Here is a 19,222-nt window from a genome sequence, read left to right on the forward strand (position 1 = left end):
TTAGAGACTTTGTCCAGAGTAGCATTTCATGGAGACTGTCGTGACCCTGTAGACCCTCCGGACAGCCCAGCTGCTGCCCTGCAGACCTGTCTGCTTCAGGGGGCCACGGGCTTCTTCACAGAGGGCCTTGAGAAGGATCAGGAGGCCCCAAGGGTCTGGTCTGACTTCTTAGAAGGTCAGTCTTAGTTCTCCCTCCTCCTTTTTCCTCTTTATCTGTTTCCCTCTCTTTCTTCTTATCTCCACTGGAGGCTTTCTATTGGCACTCCTTTTGCTCCAAAGGGTGGGAGGGGGATAATTTAATCTTCTAACGAAATGAGCAATGACCTTGTCATTTTCCATACAGCTAAATAATAACCAGGCTGCCAATTAGGTTTAATTTTCCCGGTTATATGATGAACTGTGCCAATCTTTCACTTGTACTCATGGCCAATTACTAAGTTTAATTTTAACAGGGGCGCTTCAGTATCCTAGAAGAAATCCATCTGTTTTCTGACTATCACGGGAAAATACATGCTGTTAGTTTATCAAACATCTAAAACAACACTGTAACCTGTGTAGTTCGGTGCCATTGCTCGGCGTGAGCTGTTACAGATGCTTTTTGGAGATAACTTTGATCTCAGACTTGAAATATAGTTAGTGCTTGTAGTCATCTGAAGCAATTCAATTAATGAATATATTGTCTCAAGAAACATTTGTATAAATAAAAAAATAAACCGTGGGTTAGTGTGGACTAATTCCACTTTGTTATTTAGGATATATACAGATTAGATAATGTGCATCATTTTAAAGTCCTCTCTGTCACTTGGATCCAAATAGAGACTTTTCATTTTGATAAAAAGAATAAATATATTCTGAGATTTTACTTCTAATCCAAATTGGCTAAATCACCACCTGTGCAGTGTTTGTTTTATATGTCTATAGCAGTCCTGGAGAGCACATTTACCTTTTTAAAGTTTATATTTTCACTCGAGTATTTGCGTTGCTCTTGAAGACTGATTTTAATTATAGCCATAGACGTGCAGATAACCTCAATCCAATGATATTTGGAGCCTTTTGTGTGTTTTAGATAAATGAGGGCTGGAAGAAGTTCTGCCCTCTGCTGGGGAAAAGTTATCCCCGTTAATTATTGTGCTGTTGGACAGGATGTGCATGTGAACATTCTTCACATGCACATCCTGCATGTTCGGGTCAAGGTACTCACCCAAATACTATTTTCTCTTGATGTTAAAGAACATGCAGAATTTTCTGGAGCTCCCACTGAAGTATTAATAAAGTTTTACTTCAAGTTTAAGCTTGATGAAGTCCAGTGATTCTGAATGAGAGAAACATTAAAGTGCCAGGCTTTACCTGAACACACAGTCAGTGTGAGAACTTTCCAGAGTCAGGGCAGATATATGACTAACCGGAGACTGGGAAATGTGAGTCTGATTAAACCACACTCAGCTTTTCCTGCCCATGCCTCCACAAGAAGGGCGAAGCTGCAGAGCGGTCCAGATGAAAACATGTGGCAGTTGCCACCTTTCATCTGCCCTTCAGTGTTTTAGCCCAGCCTGCAATGAACATAAACCCCAACGTTTAAAAAGACCTTACTGTATTTGAATGGAAGAGCCGGAGCAGCACACAGACTTGCTCAATTCTAGTTCAGTACTATGTCCTCTCTTTAGTGCGTGACACAGTGAAAAAGAGAAAATCAGCAAGAAGCCACTTGAGCTCCGAGGGAAATGAATTACACTCGTGACTTCATGGAGGCTTTGATTCAACACGGCCAAGGTAGGATGCTTTTGTTACTGGAACAGTTCTGTCTTCTTACCAAAAGGTGTCAGCACAGAAGTACTTTACGCTTAGTCTGGGTTGGTGCGGAGGACCAAAGATGATGAAGCAGGTATGGGTGTGTCTGCGTATCAGATAACAGTCCAGGACGGCGCTTTGTTAGATGTCGGTTTGGTTTACACTGATCCTGAATGTACAGCAAGTGTTTATTTACAGAGCGAGACTGAAGCAAATTACAGTTCACAACTTTACACTGAAGATTTGCTTTGAGTGAGACGCCACCCATGCTGCTTGGCGGCACGGGGGATCATGTTCCCTGGAGTTAAATCCAGGGGGGGCGTGGGAAGCAGGGAGGCCCCTGACAGGCTGCTCCACATCCCCCCCTGCACAGGACGCCAGTGTGGATGCCTGGCATCGACGTGAAGTAGCAGGTCTGGATGTGCTGAGGAACAATGGGCAGCTGTGTACAGAGCGTGTTTAAAGACATGCAAACTGTATGTGGACTGGAATAAATAAATAAATAATTTTAGACACGTTATTACTCATTGTTCAGGCTGCAGATCATAATTACTTCATTATTTCATACATTTATCTTACAGTTACACAACACAGAAAATGTGAATCATCAAATTTGAGAAGTTGGTACCAGTGAAGACCCCCCCCACACACACACACACACACACACACAATTTCAAAGACTTAACTGTTTAATTCAGCAAAATGTAAAAAAACATCTGCGGCAAAGGAGATAAAACTAAGCACATGATAAATGTTCTTAACTCATTAAAAGATGAAGACCAGATTAAATATTTTTTTCAAAGCTCATACTATATTTAAGTGTATTAATATGAAAATAAGTCAGTTTATAATACAAACACAATGTTCCAGCCATTATTTTCTTAACGTTCAATCCAATCCATTGTTACCTTCTTACAGTATGATCCACATCCTGTGGATACGGGGGCATAACTGCACCGTCTCCAACTTTTTTACAGCTTCCACAGAGAAGCCTTTGTTATTATAGTTCTCTGGCGAAAATCAGATTTTCCGCTCTTTGTCTAAATCCTGTAAGAAAATGTGAATGTGTCCCTGGGAGTTTCTGCAGTCCTGCACATGGATCTGATCCAGCAGTGCTCGTCAGAAACCACCACGCATGAGATGCTGTTTCCACTGAGGAAAGCCTCACAAATTAAATCAAACTCGCAGCGCTGTCTAGTTTTTACTTCCCGGCCGAGCCTCCGGTTCTCCTTTTCTTTTTCTTTTTTTCCTCTCTTTGTTTCTCCTTTTTCCTTTTTTTTTTGGTGCTTTTTCAGCACGCCCCCCTGGTTTTCATCAGAACACAATGTCGTGAGGTCAGTTTGACTCCCTGGCAGTTCAGTATTTTCTCTAAAAGTTGTGAAGACGCTGTCTGAAGATGGACTTATGCTGCTGTTTCTGTTCAGGACCACGAGACGGTAGGCTTTTTTTTTTTTTTTTTTAAATACATATTTTATTTTTTTTTGTCTCAGACTCTTTGACTGCACATGGTGATGCTAGCGCAGGAATAAAGGAAATAAAGTTTAAATGCTCGTGTTTTGAATGTTATCACTCCCAGCTCCCGGCACCGGCAGCATTTTAGAAGAATGTAGATTAAAACCATCTGTGACATTCCTCTCATCGCTCACCTATCAGTGCTCTCAGGGAAATCTTTCTCTTTCGTGATTGAGGCATTTAGCTGAAATCAAAAGGACTTCTTATCAAACTGTGAAGTTTTTGGGAAAAAGGACCACATTGCCTGCACGCTGACTATGCAGGGCATGTATCAGAATCTGGGAATCATTGAGCAAACACATGTGAAGAGAGGGGGAGTTGGCCGACTCCTCCCTTGAAGGAGTGGTGGAATGGATTTACTGCTGACATCTGTACCGCTCCCCTGGTTTTGTTCCCAGATTTTCTCTGTGACCAATTACCAATTTAAACTGCCGGGTTCTAAGACCTTGGGGAGTTGGTTGACATTTTCATATCAGGGTCATGTAAGGCTTTCATCCAGAATGAAACCATCGTCTCACAATGAACTTTTCTTCTTCTCTGATCCTTTTGCTTCTGATTTTAGCTTCTGGTCTTTAGGGGCAACTTTAGAATTTTATTTATTTTTTTTGTTAGTTTTTTTTTTTTTGTTTTTTTTGTTTCACAATGTCCAAGGTCAGGAATCTGAACTGTCCTCTGTTTATAAATGACACTTAAGTCAAAGGCAGTTGTAGGTCTGTGTTGCAAAGTCTATTTTCTGCATGAAGCATCACGTTGCTGGATCATGACATCGGTCACGGTGTTGGGTTTCTGCTTGACACGTTCTGCACTCTTCTGCACAATGTCCTGACAACAGACACACTGGCTCTAATGTTTTGCCTGCAGTGCAGTTATTTTGATGTCTTAACAGTGTGTGTGTATTTTACAGTTAGTTCGTTGATCCTCCTGTCAGGCCTTATGCAGCTCAATAGTTAATGATAGCTATCAATAGCTGGCAGTAACAGGTTGCTACTGGCGGTCGTATTGTGACAGCCAACTGTTGTATGTTTGGCTGATTGGCAGGTTTGAGAAGGTCAGGTCTAATTTGAGGAGAATGTTTTTTTTTTTTTCCTTGGAGGTCACTCTCAGTTGTAATAACAGGGCCTGTCCAGAAGAAACATGAAGAGGACCTCTTTTTTCATATATAAGGGGTTAAAAAGAAGCACTTCAACAGTCTGTGGTTAAAGTGTGTTCAGTTAAATAGCTGAGACACTGAGATGTGTATAGGAGCTGGTAACGCTGTCCAAACACATGGAAACAATTAACATCGTAAAGTTATATAATGAGAATGATTTGATAGTGAGTGGGTGATTTATTTATTTTTGTGCGTAAGTGTGTGTGAGGAGGGAAAAATTAAAATGGACTGGAGGCATGGCTTCAGTATAAACATTTGGAAAAGAGAGGAAGGGGTTGGGCTTGGATGGTCTGCGACTTGCAAACCACGACGGAAAATAACTGAAAAGGGCTTCGGAGGGTTGACAAAATTACTGAGTTGGAAACTTTGACTCCTGGATCAAGGTGGCTCTCATTCGCACTGTTATAGCTCTTATCAAGAGTGATAGAGTTGAGTGTGTGTGTGTGTGTGTGTGTGTGTGTGTGTGTGTCTCACAAAACAACCTTATGTATTATTAACTCCTGCAGATAGGCTGCACAGCGATAGGAAAGCAGGCAGCCAACTCCTGCAGGGCAAAACCAGCAGTCGCTTGTGCTCAGAGGAGGAAGAGGAGGTGAGCAACAAGGTCGCTAGTAGAAGTAGATCTGGTTCTAGAATAAGTTGCAACTTTAAAGAGCGGAGAAGAAAGGACCAGGAAGACGGAGTGGAATTATTAGAGCACAGGGCGGCAGGGAGTGGGGGAGGGAGGGGGGAGGGAAGGCAAGCCAGACTGGCCTCTTGTGCCAGAGGAGTGAGTCACGGAGGAGAAGGAGGGGCGCACTCTTTCCTTCTTCTCTCTCCTGTAAAAGTCGCGGACAACTTGGCTGCAGCGCTGGTTTTAAAGTCTTGGATGGCACCACACCCCTAGGCGCCCCTCCCCCAACTCCCCCTCACCTTTCACCCCCACCCAGCGCTCCTCACCCCCCCACCCCACCCTCCCTCCCTCCCTCCTCCCACCTGTTTTCAGATCCCGGGACTCTCCACTTTGTACGAGGCCCGATGCCGACAAGCCCCCATGGAAATGTGTTCCCAACCCTGGTGGTTGTGGGCCACATTGTTACCTTGATCGTAGTCTGGCAGTGGAGAATACGCAAGAAGCAAGGTAAGAGCCAGAAAACCCCCCCGCCGACTTCAGGATCAGTCTAAAGAAGGAGGCGGATCAAAAGCTTTTCTGCGCTAATCGTTTCTTGTCGGCTGTCCTCGTCTGCCGTCTCTGCTCTCTCCTGTCCGGAGTGCTTTTCGTTGTGCTCGTTGCGTCTTCCTCACTCCCCCCTCTTTTTTTTCCCTTCACACGTCTCAGTTTCCTGTGGCTATAGAGATGTTGCACTTAACCCTGTAAATGCTGGCTGTAATCTGGTGACGTCAGAGCTCGTGTTGTTCTGCCCAGCTGAGGGGTTTCTCTGTGCACACCTCCTCTGCTGGAAGTCATCACTTTATCCAGGCTCTGGTTTTGTAGATTTGTAGTTGTCACGCTTGAATTGTTTGGGTCTTCAGGATGACTTGATGTGAGTTACTCAGAACATCTTAACTTCAGTTTTGGTTAATCCTGTCTTGTTGACGTTCTTGTTTGGCCAGTTTCTCCTTGGAATGCTTTTTGTCTTAAAGGTTTAGTGCATTATCATCTGAAACCAATCCTGTGCCTCAAGGGGGAAAGAAATTGCATTTCATTCTGATCAACCCACTGACAAGCCTGAAAGATATTTTCCTGCATTTGTGGCTTTCAGTGTCACCAGACACACCTTGGGACGCTGCATTCTCATGTTGACACAACTTCTAACAATGGTGGCTGTCAATGCGACACACCTTCAGGCAAATTAGAGGATGCCAGGCAGCCAGTCTGCAGGTTAGGGTAACATAAAGGACTTTATTCTGCCTCTGAAAGCATCATTACAAACTAGTTTAGGGCACAGAAACAATCCAGAATTTACGATGAGATGGAAAAACTCAAGTATCCTAATAATAATATCCTCATAATAACCTGCATGTAGCTGCTCAGGTGGTCAAAATTTCAAAGGAGGGAGGTTTATATTGTTTGTGAAAGGAAGAACACCAACTTGGAATTGTTGATTGTTTTTGCTGAAGGCAAGTCAGGAACTGTACTTTCACCAGATCGCTCCCGGTGGTCTCGTAATAAACTCTACAATCCTTTTCAAGGCGAAACAAGGAAGACACACCCTGACTAGATAAGAGTTTTCACAGCCGTGACCTGCCCGAGTTTATGTCAGGAAGAGGAACTGTCATGGCACTGACAAATCATTAGGAAAACAACAGACAGAAGAAGCCTCTCTGCATGTGCAGAGCACTAATATGCAAATCAAAGAACAAAAGTACAAACTGTAAAATTCATTTAGATTAATCTGATTGTCACGACCGTGTGTGTTCCCTAAACTGTGGAGCACAGGTCGGGCTGTCTGGGAGAGTCTTTTGACTGGTAAATTGAGGGCAAACATTGCGTTGAAAAAGCAGGCCGCATCCTTATCTCCACCTTCTGTCAATATCCAAACCATTTTGCATCTGAGGAGATCTGCTTTCAGCGCTGTGTTCGCCGCAGTGCAGACTGCGACTACACCCTGTACATCGGCACTGGGCATATTCCCACTTCCCAGCACCCATCTGTGCTTTGATGATGTATTTCTAACAGGGGGAGGGAGGCGTCCGCATTGATTTCTATCCTTCTGGACGTGCGGTCATTATTTACACTACAGGCCCAGCACAAGTCAAACAACTGCAGTGTCGCACACTGGATGTAAGGACACGACTTGTCCTGTTGTGCAAGCTGACCTTTATAGCAGCAAGGTGCCTTTGACACAGTGTCAAGATGAAAGTAGGTAAAAGGGAGTTCACCCTACCAGGGTTAAAAAAAGCTCACACATGCCGGCTGTCTGATGGTAGTAAACTTGACACTGAGAAACCCTGGACCGTGTTTCCTGGTTACAGCCGTAACAAACTGGACCAGGAGGTCTTTGGTTTCCCTTCACGAGGCCTCGTGCTGATCCTCAGGACCCGAAAGGAATCTGAGCTCTGTGTGGGCGTACAGATAATTAAGGAGTCATTATGTGTTTCTGCGAATTAAAAACCTTTATGACTACACTTAGAGGCTCCTGTTGACTTTGAGCACACCGACTTCAGTTTTGGAAACCTCGAGGTTTCTTTGAATAATATCTTTTAAATTCTCTGAGGATTGGAAGCTTTACAACGTGGGCCTCAACGCTGAATATGTCTAATCCGTTTAGGAGGCCGCACCCAAATCTGCCCCCGCCAGTGTTCAGGGATGCGCCATCGAACTGGCGGCTGTGTCTGCGAAGCTGCATGCCGCATACAGCAGGCTGCAGGATCGGGTTTAGGTTTGGCTCCGGGTCTGCAGCTGTGACTCACTTTTTCTGTCTCATTTCACTGCGGCTTTAATGACAGACTCCTCTGACTGAAAAGTGAAAAAAAACGGAACAAAACACGCTGTCCTTACATGCCGTCCACAAACACCAACACAACACAGCAAAACGCACATCAGTGGTAAACCTCTCCAGGATTCTGTCACACAACACACCGACCGCAGCACGTTGTGTTCCCACACCGTCGGCTCAGCTTCACGGGGGGGCAGCTCCCATCTGTGTTTATATTTCAGAGGGTGAAGAACCAGCAGCCGTGTTTCCTGGACACACTCAGATCACTCTAAACCCTCCAAAAATCTGAATCACACTCAGACACACATTCAACGAGCGGTGGTGTCTCTGACAAATGAATTCGATTCATGTATGGATGTTTTTGAAGGCTGGGGCTGAACACAGATGGTGGGTTTGTCTGAATATTTGAATGCTGTGACTCAGATTTTGATCATCTAATAACCTAATTTGAATACAGTTAAACTGGCTTTAACTTTCAGAAGTGAGTTCCTTAAAAACAACGAACAAAATGGACTTACTTGATTTATAAGGAAGTGATCGAATATCCCTGTAAGATATTCAGATTTTAAGAGGTGTTACTTTTCTGTTATCAGTATAACGAAACTTTAGTGTGACGTTTTTAAGACACAAAGAGAAAGCAGGATCTGGCAGCAGCTGTTGTGGTTGTGGAGGGACAGTTATGAGTTTACACCGCCTGATGAGAGATGCAGTGTTCCCGCACACAGCAGAGAAGAGCCGTCTTTGCATTAAGGGCCGGCGGGGTTATGTAACCCTGGGAGAGGCGCAGACTAAAATAAGGACTGAGGAGTGCTCGTCCTCAGTAGGCTCTGTAGCCCTGTGTGTGTGTGTGTGTGTGTGTGTGTGTTTATGGGCTGTCCCTCCCACACGCGCTTTAATGGCACAGCTCGTTTTTACGCACAAAGGCGACAGCTCATCACTTCATCTCAGCACACAAAACAAAAGAGGGCCGGGTCTGTGACCGACAGCCTGCAATCTGAGACGACCCAGTGTGTGTGTGTGGGTTGTTTTTTTTTTTTTTTTTTTTTGTTCCTTCTCCATGTGCTCTGGGCTGAGAGAGGAGAAGTTTTGAGGGCTGGCACTACTCGGGGGGCGTTTTCCACACAGTCCCGGGACCCGGTGCGTTTACGCGCGGCGCAAAGACTCAGCGCAGGATGGCCGGAGTGGAGGAGACGATGCGCGCCGCCGTGCCGCCGTGGTACGGAGGCCTGGAGGGGGGGATTGTATACCGACGAACCAATTACATCCACGAAATGAGCTGCGGGGAAGTGGGCCCTCATTTGTACAGCCGCATGTGCTGCGCAGGTAGGTCCGAGCGCCGTCTCCGTCCGCCGCCGCCGTAACCGGAGGAGGCTCTGTTTGGGAGGGGCTGCTGCTGCTGGTGGGGATGTTAACTTTATCCATGCCTCCTCCCACAACACAGCAAGTCCCGAGGGTCAAAAGACAGGACGCGCAGAAAGTCTCTGACCAGAGCTTTGAACATTTGAAGTGCTTTTCTCAAACACATGTCAAATGCGTTTTATCAGTTTGGGCTGTCTTCATTATCACAAAGCAAATATTACTCCACTGTGCTCAGATGATTAACTGATCAAGTGACAAAGAAATTTAACCAGCAAGCATTTCTGATCCTGTCATTTCTTTTTTGTTTTATCTTTTTATGACTTTTTATTAATGAAGCGAATAATTGGCAGATTAAATAATAATTAACTGAGTCAGAAGTTCCAGGTTTTTGGAGCTCTGAAGGGAATTAGCCTGTTTCTTTCACTGGTGCTCACTTTTGATACGATCACAGCTTGAATCTGAAAACACCAACCAGCTCAGCAGAGTGAATGTAAACACGAGGCCCTCCTCATGTTTTGTAGTGCGGCCCCTCCAGCAGCAGGGGGTGACAGACAGTCTGGAGTAATACCTTTATCCTGTCGCACATGAAGATCATAAATCCAGCAATTATCCAGTTTTCATATTTTTGTCAGCACAAGATTGTAAACACCACATGTGACCGATTATGCGTTTTGGTACACATGAGTGATAATGTGAGATGGATAATGGTAATTATGGAGGGAGATCACGATGTGAACAAACTCGAGGAGTTCAGGGTTTTCGCTCTTCGGGTTACCTGAATTCAATGTCCATCTGCGCCTCCAGGCTTTCTTTTCTACCACCTGTCAGCACTCAATTTGTTTTGTAGAAGAATAAATTCCTCACAGTTGTAATCTTCTGTGGTAGTGCATACTTTCACCCTTTGTTGCCAGCTACATGTTGGCTCAGCCCCATAATGCCTCGGGGCTTCCAGTCCTCACCTTGGCACAGTCCCTCCCTGAAGCATCCAAAATTCATACCATCATCCCTCCATCATGAGCCTCATCAAGACCTGCGAGCCAGAGGATAGCTCGGGTCAGTTCACATTCCGGTCCTCAGTGGGCTCCTCATCACATGCTGTCACATGCAAAGACAAACAGACAGATGGGGAGTGTTTGTTTGGGGTCGGGTTATCGCAGAAAGGCGGCTCCCCTTGTCTTTGAGGCTGGGGGGGTGGGGGGGGTGGGAGCGCGCCCTCTTCAAGAATGCACGGCAGAGCTGCGAGCTTGTCACGGCAGAGCTGTCACTGTAAAACTCCTATCAGCTCTCTCTGAACCAGGTTAATCACTGCATGTTATCAGTTAACAGGGAAACACAGTCCTGCACTGTGTGATGATGTGCGATATCAGAAAGCTCTTTATCCTGCACACATCGCAAACATTAAGAATGAAATCAATAAATCAAAACTAGTCCCGTGATTGCATCATGGGAACAATACTGCAGCAGTTCGGCAACTGCAATAAACATCTGGAGAGATTCTCCACACTGGATTTAAGTCTCATAATTAACTAAACTTTTCTTTTTCTATGGAAGGAATCGGCGCTAACTTCGATCTTAAGGCACTCTTTTTGAATTCCAGGGTTCATTTTTCAGCCTATATGGTCAGATTAAAGTCTGGTGCTGGCTTAAATATCAGTAGCTTCCATTTCTCAAGTCCCAACAAGCTGCTTCCCTCCGTTGGCATCCAAAAAATCTCTCCTTTACAGTGTTTTGTGAGTATCTGCACAGAAAACTGATGCTCCCAAGGGTGAGAGGAGCTTCAGGTGTTTAGGTGCTCTGTTTGTCGGAGCGTGAGCAGCTGAGCGTCTAAAGTTTGCTGCCTTCCCAAAAACAAAACAACAAAAAAAAACATGTCTTTTCTTTCTGGGACAAAGGATTTCTCTCAGACAGCTTGTTTGAAAATTTTTATTTCACGGACAATAATCAAACGTAACAATCCTGCTTTTCTTTTTGCTCTCATGCAACCAGACACACACTCAATGTTTGTCACTCTGCACAAAGCCCACAATAGCTGCTTTGTCTCTGGGATCATTTCTGCAGCAGTGTGGTTACTATTAAGAGTCTTTTTAAAGCGAAAGCTTACAGCCTCCTTTTGTCTTTTTACTTTTTTTTTCCTGTTATATGTGGAAATGAACTGGCCCAGCAGAAGCTATAAGAAGAATAACTCAAACCAAATGCTTGAAATGAAAGTCAAGTCTCGTTAGAAATCTTAAAATGCTTCTATTCTTCTCTCTGCTGGACTCCCTCCCACAGACAGCAGCCCCCTCGTCCCACTCAGAAGAAAAACGGCTGCTGTCTCTTATGCACGGAAACGAAGCTCTCGGTGCCAGTTTCACCATAATTGCATCCTGATGCAGGACGAGTTCTTGCTCCAGGTTTTCTTGTTGATTGTACTGTGACGAGAAATGACCACAAACGTTGTTTCCACTGACTGCCGCCTGCTGGCAGCGTCCTAATGCTCTCTGGCACGTCCAGCCGTCAGGCATCCGACTGCACACTTTTGCAACTGCTGGCTTGTGCACGTGGAGTTCATTTCGGGTTTACAAGCTCCGGAGAACCCACAGAGCGCAGCTTGGGCTGAATAGAGTAATGCCCCCCCCTAGATTGAAAATAGTCGTCAGAAAAAGATGTTTATCTCAGGAGGACTTTTGTGATTCAATCTGCTGCTCTGTTAAAGCGTGACCAACCTTATCAGAGCATTTGGATGTTAGTAGTGCAAAGGCCTGATTAGTTTGGCTGGTCTGTGAGGGTCTTTGCTGAGGTGTGGTTAGGTGGGTGGGGTTGGGCCAGCTTGGGGAATCTTCCCTCCCTCTATAGACCACTCTGTGGTGAATGACAGCCGCTGACATCGCAGCCCGCAGGCAAACATTTTGCAAGTGCCGGTGAAAAAGAAAAAAAGGGAGCATAGAGTGTGAGAGACAGCAAACAGAGAACAGGAGGAGGAAAAAAAAGGGAGTAAGACTTAAGGAACTGAACCGGTGGCTTGAACACTCCCATCTAACTGCAGGATCCCTCACTGTGAAACAGCCTCTCAGGCAATAAGGAGAAGTAGAAGTCTCAAACAGGAGATAACGTCGGCCCGCAGAGGCTTTTATCTTTGTTTTTGATCACTGACTTAAAGCCAGCATGGCGATGCAGCAGAGGTTCAGAAACTACTCCTCTGACAGCGTGGGCAGTGACGGGGTCTTCATAGACGAGTCCTACTACCAGGGGATGCTCAGGGCCATGGACTACAAGAAAGGTAGAGCTTCTCGTGTTTTCCTGCGTTTGCTTTCTTCAGTTAAATTATTTGATTTGGGACGAGTTAGAAGTTCGTCTTTCTCTCAACTGCTGAATTTATCACTAGTTTTGAAGTCTTTGGTATTTAGCTCTGCCCCACAGATGTTTATCGAAAATCTAAGGGCGTATAAAGTCGGTAATTTACTGTCTGAATGTGGCTCAGGAGCTAGTTTTGTCTGTCCTGGTGGTCTTCTGCCTCCCTTTTATTAAACGGGCCACTCCCCTTCATGTGTCACGGTTTTTCCTTTTTTTATTGGTCAACTGAGCTGACACCCATTTTTAAAGGAAAAACTGGTGAAAGAGGAGAAAACTGTTTCGTTGCATTAAACTGGTTGTTGCTGCACTCTACAATCGACCAAACGCTGTTTTCTAATGCAATAATCAACTGCGTGAAGCAGTAAAGTGTTTATCGTAAATTTTTATATATATGTAAAAAGATTTTGTGTTTATTTTGCAGCCACTCTGCTCTGTCAGTTCACTTGACATCTCACACCTCATCCTCAGAGTTACTTTGATTTGATAGATGAGCAGAAACGTCTTCGGCTCAGTCTGTCGCTCCGGGCCACAAATCTCAGCCGAGCAGCCACCTCGTTTTGGAGAGAGATCGGTGAAGTTTACTTTTCTGGTCAGGAATGTTAACAGCAGCTTTCAGCCTCCGACTTTTATTCCTCACATTGTCTTCAGAGGCAGCGAGCTGCTGAAATAACAGTTAAAGTGTCACCAGGTTGTCCTTATTTAAGTGTCTGATTTGATCACCACGTGGATGCAGAGTCATGCAGATGTCCAATTTTTTGTCTTTTGAGGGTTTTTTCCACTTCCCCATTTTGATTCTGAAACAGTCACTTTTTTTTTTTTTGTGACTCATCTAATGCCACCATGAAAAAGGGCGTTGGCACGAAGGGATGTCGTCCCCTCCTTTGGTTTCTCTGTTCCCTTTCCATCTGATCACTTCTCCTCACACACTGAGGCACAAACATGGTTTGACAACCAGCCATGTCAAATCTCTGAAGCTCAGCGGGGAAGAGGTGACCAAAACATGGCACAGCACGCAACCTGCCGTTATGCGCAAACCCTGTTTAGAATAATCAGACTGTGAAGTCAAAACCAAAACAGCAGAAGTCTTACGAGTTGAGACATGTTGCTGAGAAGGTGCTAATCTGAGGGATGTCAGAGGGAATTTACTGGTTTCCCCTGACATGTGCGATGCCTTTCCCTTTTTGTTTTGATGGACGTGTTTTAAACCGCTATAAGACAGAGAACAGGTTGCCGCCGGAGTCATCAACCACATCTTTCTTGTTTTTGGTGATGTCACATGTTCAGTGCTCTGGCTTCGTTAATCAGATCGTCTGCAGCTCTGGGAAAAATATTTATTTATTTATTTATTTATTCAAGTTATTGTTCCCTGTAGGGTCCCATCACATGTGGGAGCAGAACTTCGGTTTTGGATGTTTATGCTCTCATCTTCTGAAGCATTGGTTGAGGTCACAAAATTAATTGAAGGGGTTGTGGGATTACTGGGGGGGAAGTCTGTATGTGAAAGCAAAGTTATGTTTATTTTTTATGAGTTTACTCAATTTTTTTATGTGTATGTTCCCTCTGGCTTCGAAAAATAATATTCCACTTCTGGTTCACAACTATAATGACAATCACTTTGCTTCGTTTGAAATGGCCACAGTCCAAAAGCCTAATAGTTTTAAGAGCTGATTGATTTCCAACCATTTCACTGTGTGATTGAAATAGATTTATAGAGACTTGTGATTTCCTTCAGACTGATCAATCTCCATCAAAACACATTAAGTTGTCATAATAGACAAGACCGTCAGTAGGAAAGCAAAAATCAAATCCACACAAATAATCAGTGATGAATTATTGATTGTTTGTGTTTCGAAAGCTTTCTGTACAATGATAAATGGACAGGAACACCAATTAAACTCTTCAGGCTCTTATACATTTCCCACAAAATTACAACGCTTTTATCCAAAGCCTCTAGAAGTACGTGGATCTTGCTGAAGAATTGCTGTATTTAAACTGAGCCTTTGTTTCATTTTGTCTTTCTGCAGATGAACGGGACCGAGTCCAGAAAAAGACCTTCACCAAATGGGTCAACAAGCACCTGGTGAAGGTAAGAAGCTACTTCACCTTCAGTCACTAATACAAATTCAGTCTGTACATTTGGCTAAATTTCTCTTCAAAGAAAGCAAACAGAAGACTCCAGATGTCCTTAAAAGACCTTTAACAGCTGTGCTGTCTCACTCTAATTCCACAACTCACCTGGTAATGATAATTAGATTACACAAAAAAGTTTGCTTTGAAGATGAACTACTGTCCGATCTGATTAGCTGCTGGATGAAATCAGTTCAAAGCAGCAGATAAACAGGAGACAGAAAACAAAGAAAAGCCTGATTCATAGTCTTGACATCCCATTGTTAAAAAAAAGAAGAAGTGAAAACCTCAAAGATCAGGTCTCTGCACACTAAAATTCACAGAGCTCTTTGTGTTAACTGCACTGGGTGTGTTTGAGGGAGGCAGTGAGTCACGAACACCTGGTCTCGCTCTCACAGCGGTACGCTGGGCCGGGGCTCAGGTTCAGGGTTCACATCTGGGCTCCAGACCGACAGGGCGGCTTCTCAGGGCTCTGCAGGGGAACAGGAAGCTGCCAGACTTAATCTGCAACCAACAGCTCTAAAATAAGTTTTCAGCCACGATACTGTAGAGCAGTACTGGCTGAGGATTCTGGCCTATGACCCCTGAAAAGGAGAACTGATATGTAAGCAGTCAGCTGCAGAGTCCAGGACTGCAGCTGATGACGTCTCTGTAGGGCAGTGTCTACATTAACTCTGGTAATGTAATGTCATTATGTAACAGACAGAGATCGGTGCGTCAAACATAATGTGATTCAAATGACGTTAATATTTTTCTGTCACTAACGCAGAACACAACATTCACAGTCATGCGTTGGCAGTGTTACCAATGATATTTACATTGAGAGAATATTTTTAAGCACACTGACGTTTGAGACTAATTGACCTGCAGCGTGTTGGCTGCTGTTCAGAGGGAAGTTCAGGATGATGGATCTTTTGTTTTCACACGAGTGCTGATGTGTGTGAAACAGCGAGGAATGTCTGCCATCCTCCATATGCGTCCTGTGATTTGCGGCGCTTTGTCGTCAGCCGCTGTTTGTCTGTCAGGAAAAATCCCCCAGATTCAAACTCGAGCTGGGCGGCGGTCTCGCTGCCCCCCGAGGCCTTTTTGGACTCATGGTAACAACAGAGTCATGAGATTTAACGATGACGCCAAGAATGCCTGATTTGTTACTGTTAGCTGTCTCAGAAGTTACACCTAAAATCGTAAAAACTGGTCATTATTTAGTGCGTCATCTAAACTCTATGCATCCCAAAATAAAAAACAAACAGGATCAGACCAAATCAAATGCAACGATCTTTGTCTGCCGTCTTTAAAATCAAACCAGCGGCTGCATGTTTGTCGTCTGTCTTCTGTCGCGCCAGTTTTACATTTTTCTCACATCAAACTGTTTCTTCTTTCCATCCTTCATCCTTCACCCTGTCCTCCCATCCTTTCCCATCAGCACTGGAAAGGAGAGGTAGGTGTTGTGTGTGAGCCGTGTTAACATTTTTACCCTTCCTCACCCTCACCCTCATTTTCCTTTCTTTAAAAAAAAAAAACAAAAACAACCTCTGACCTTTTCTTTCCTCCTTCCTCACAATCTGCACTGAAAGGCCAACTTTACTTTGTGTGATTGTGTGTATGTTTTTTTTGTGTGCGTGAGGGATGATAGCCAACGTGTGTGTGCTCACTTGTGTTTTCACCTCTGAGCAAAAGACTTAGATAATGTAGTTAATGTTTATAACTGATCTAACTGCTCATGCTTCTTGCTGTGTCATGTCAAATGATCCCAAACACAAAACTGTGAAAGTAAGAATCAACTTTTTTACATTTTTCCTTTTATATAACTTTCTTCATCTTTCTTTCTTTTTTTTTTTTTTTTTTTTTTTACTTTCTAAAGTCAGATGCGATTGAAAACTAATGTGATATTCTTGCTGCCGTTGTGGAGATCAGCTGAACTGAAGCATCGATTCAACTCTCATACTGACGTGTCGGTTGGGTCAGTAAAAATTTGTCTCCTCTCTTCTCGGTCCAGGCCCAGAGACACATCACTGACCTTTATGAGGACCTCAGAGATGGACACAACCTCATCTCCCTGCTGGAGGTGCTCTCTGGAGAGACGCTGGTGAGCATTACTGACCTCTGACCTTTAGATATTGGGATATCTTCTCCTGCCGTCCTGTCCAGACCTTTCTTTCTTATTGTCCCTGCTCTCCTGTCCTACGGGCTTTATTTGCTGTCATATTTGTTCCATTGTAACTCAAACTGTCCTAAATGTTTATCTGAGTCTTACTCTGGCAGGCTCCTCGTCTCCACTCTTGCATGTTGTCAAATTTGACTCTCCAGAGATTGTTTGGACATTTCAGTACATGCTGAGGTTATGCGCACTCTTTTACTTTACTTACCTTTAGCAGTGGTCTTTTGGAAACACACCGTGTGGTGATGTAGCCTTAAAACACTAATTTTCATTCTTTGCTTCCATCTCGTAACCTTTCTGCACTGACTTGTTTGATCCCTGGTTTTTCCTTTATCTAATTCCTGTTTGCTGACCTTTGCCCTGACCTTTCCCCCTTTGCCTCTGCCTTCCTCTCTTGCGATGCTCTTGCCTTGGTAGCCGAGGGAACGTGACGTTGTGAGGAACTTGCGGTTGGTGAGTGGCGCCTGGACTGTGGCTGGCCGCCTCCTCGGGCGTGGCATGTGTCACCACCCCAGGTGGCTGCTGGGTTGTGCATGATGACAGTCACACTCCCTGTATATTGTCCCCTTCTGTGTCCAACATCGTCCTCCTCCATTTTATCAGACAGGCGTCATGTTTCGATGTTAGTTGGTTTAGGTAGTGCTGTTGCCTCCAGATGCATGAAGACTCTCCTGTTATCGTTTACTGTAAAGAAACTTCCTGGTTGTGCCTTTTGATCTTTGAAGTGATAAATTAATCAAATACATTTTATGAAGGAAATTTGTGTAAGTTAGCTGTTTACAGAACCAGACTTTTGTCTGCAAACTAGGAAACTTTCCAACACTTAAAACTGCAGGATCCCCAAAGACCTTCTCCAAAAGCACACATACAGTAGCTTATGAATCTTTCGTTTGTGTGTGTAGCCAAGAACTTCTTCTTCCAAATGGTTGTGTGCAGCTGCATCAGCAGGGCGTCATTATTGCGCTAAAGGCGCCTCCACACTTGAAATAGAAGTTGACAGTCGAAGGAGAAACACGGAAAAATCCAAAACAACCGCACTATAAAAGGTGTTCAAAAACTTTAAATTCACAGAGAAGCGGCAGCTGCAAACTGACATAACTGGGCAAATCAGTCCAATCAAGTTAGGTTGGCTAGCAGAAAAACACATCCATCTTCAACCACATAACCGAAGTTGGGTCACGGTTTTTGATACATGTATAGTTTACAAAATTAAAAACCATGGACAAGAACAATCGGTGTGGTCCTTGAAATCTGTTAGATGGAGTTATTTAGGGTCAAACAAGAGTTGCGGGTTTTCACTGTATTGAAAGCAAAAAGCCAAAGTTTCATCACTGCAAGTTGATATGTTGACTAACTCTGCAGCAAAGCTTGAAACTGGCTGAAAGCTTAACATGCGCAGTGCCAATGCATGTCACAGCCATCACCCCGGGGGGTAACTGTAGACGGTCGACTGGACTGTGTCATGAAGGAAAAGGTGTTTGCTGAGGTGCAGGCACAGGTTGTTGGTAGCTCTCGGGGGAGAAAGATCGAGACTGATGATTTGGGGAAAAATCACTGAGATCGTTTTTCATTCATCATCATGCTTTCACCCGCAGACATCCTGGCTGGATCGCGACTGCATTTCAGGGTCATGTTTTGTAGGCTCAGATCTGGTGAAGCTCTGGCCAAACGCTTTCATCACAACCACGCAGAATTTGAATGGCACTTCAAATTTGCTGTCTTATTTATTTATTTTTCAGTTTCAAAGACCATGACTGTGAAGCTCTAAGTGCAACAGAGTAGATGTTTGATTTAAGCACCTGAAACACCTGATCCTCAGTCATGGGGCCTTGATGTTTGCGGATTATTCAAACCTCCTGGGTTTTCTCTCTGTAACGTTGAGCATCATCTCGTCTCTTTCAGCCGCGGGAGAAAGGCCGGATGCGCTTCCACAAGCTGCAGAATGTACAGATCGCTCTGGACTTTCTCAAACACAGACAGGTCGGTAAAGAAGAACACTTTTCTTTTTTTATGCTTAGTTATATAAAGTATACATTTTGATTTTCCTTTCTCTGTTTGCATCGATTCAGGTCAAACTGGTCAACATCAGGAATGATGACATTGCAGATGGGAATCCCAAGCTGACCCTGGGCTTGATATGGACCATCATCCTTCACTTCCAGGTAATGCAGGACACTTTTAAGGGCCAGTATTTCTCTGAAGTGGGAGATTTGAAGAAATCTGGCAACATCTCAGTCACATTTCCTGAACATGTGGTGTTTATACCTCAAATTGCATGTTGGTGTTGCATAAGATCAAATCCTTATGAGTATGAGTAATATACATTTTGTACAGTTTACTTTCATTATGTTGTGATTAGTTTGCTTCCGCCGCACA

The 19,222-nt window shown here is 44.2% G+C and overlaps 1 protein-coding gene across 9 annotated transcripts in view; it reads left to right on the top strand.

Annotated features, from left to right (window-relative positions):
- The window catches only part of pleca (plectin a), an 83,894-nt gene that overhangs the window by 38,883 nt on the left and 25,789 nt on the right, over positions 1–19,222 (top strand). For 3 of the 9 annotated variants that reach the window (XM_029514931.1, XM_029514932.1, XM_029514939.1), the window contains 4 exons: positions 14,586–14,647; positions 16,685–16,774; positions 18,749–18,826; positions 18,916–19,008. In XM_029514931.1, coding sequence (XP_029370791.1) covers positions 14,586–14,647; positions 16,685–16,774; positions 18,749–18,826; positions 18,916–19,008 — 323 coding nt within the window. Of the gene's footprint in view, positions 1–3,142; positions 3,225–5,288; positions 5,571–9,026; positions 9,193–12,363; positions 12,488–14,585; positions 14,648–16,684; positions 16,775–18,748; positions 18,827–18,915; positions 19,009–19,222 lie in introns of those variants that run through there. The other 6 variants (XM_029514933.1, XM_029514934.1, XM_029514940.1 and 3 more) reach the window with 5 other exon arrangements.

Source organism: Echeneis naucrates, chromosome 11 (assembly GCF_900963305.1).
Source record: "Echeneis naucrates chromosome 11, fEcheNa1.1, whole genome shotgun sequence".
NCBI classification, from domain to species: Eukaryota; Metazoa; Chordata; class Actinopteri; order Carangiformes; family Echeneidae; genus Echeneis; species Echeneis naucrates.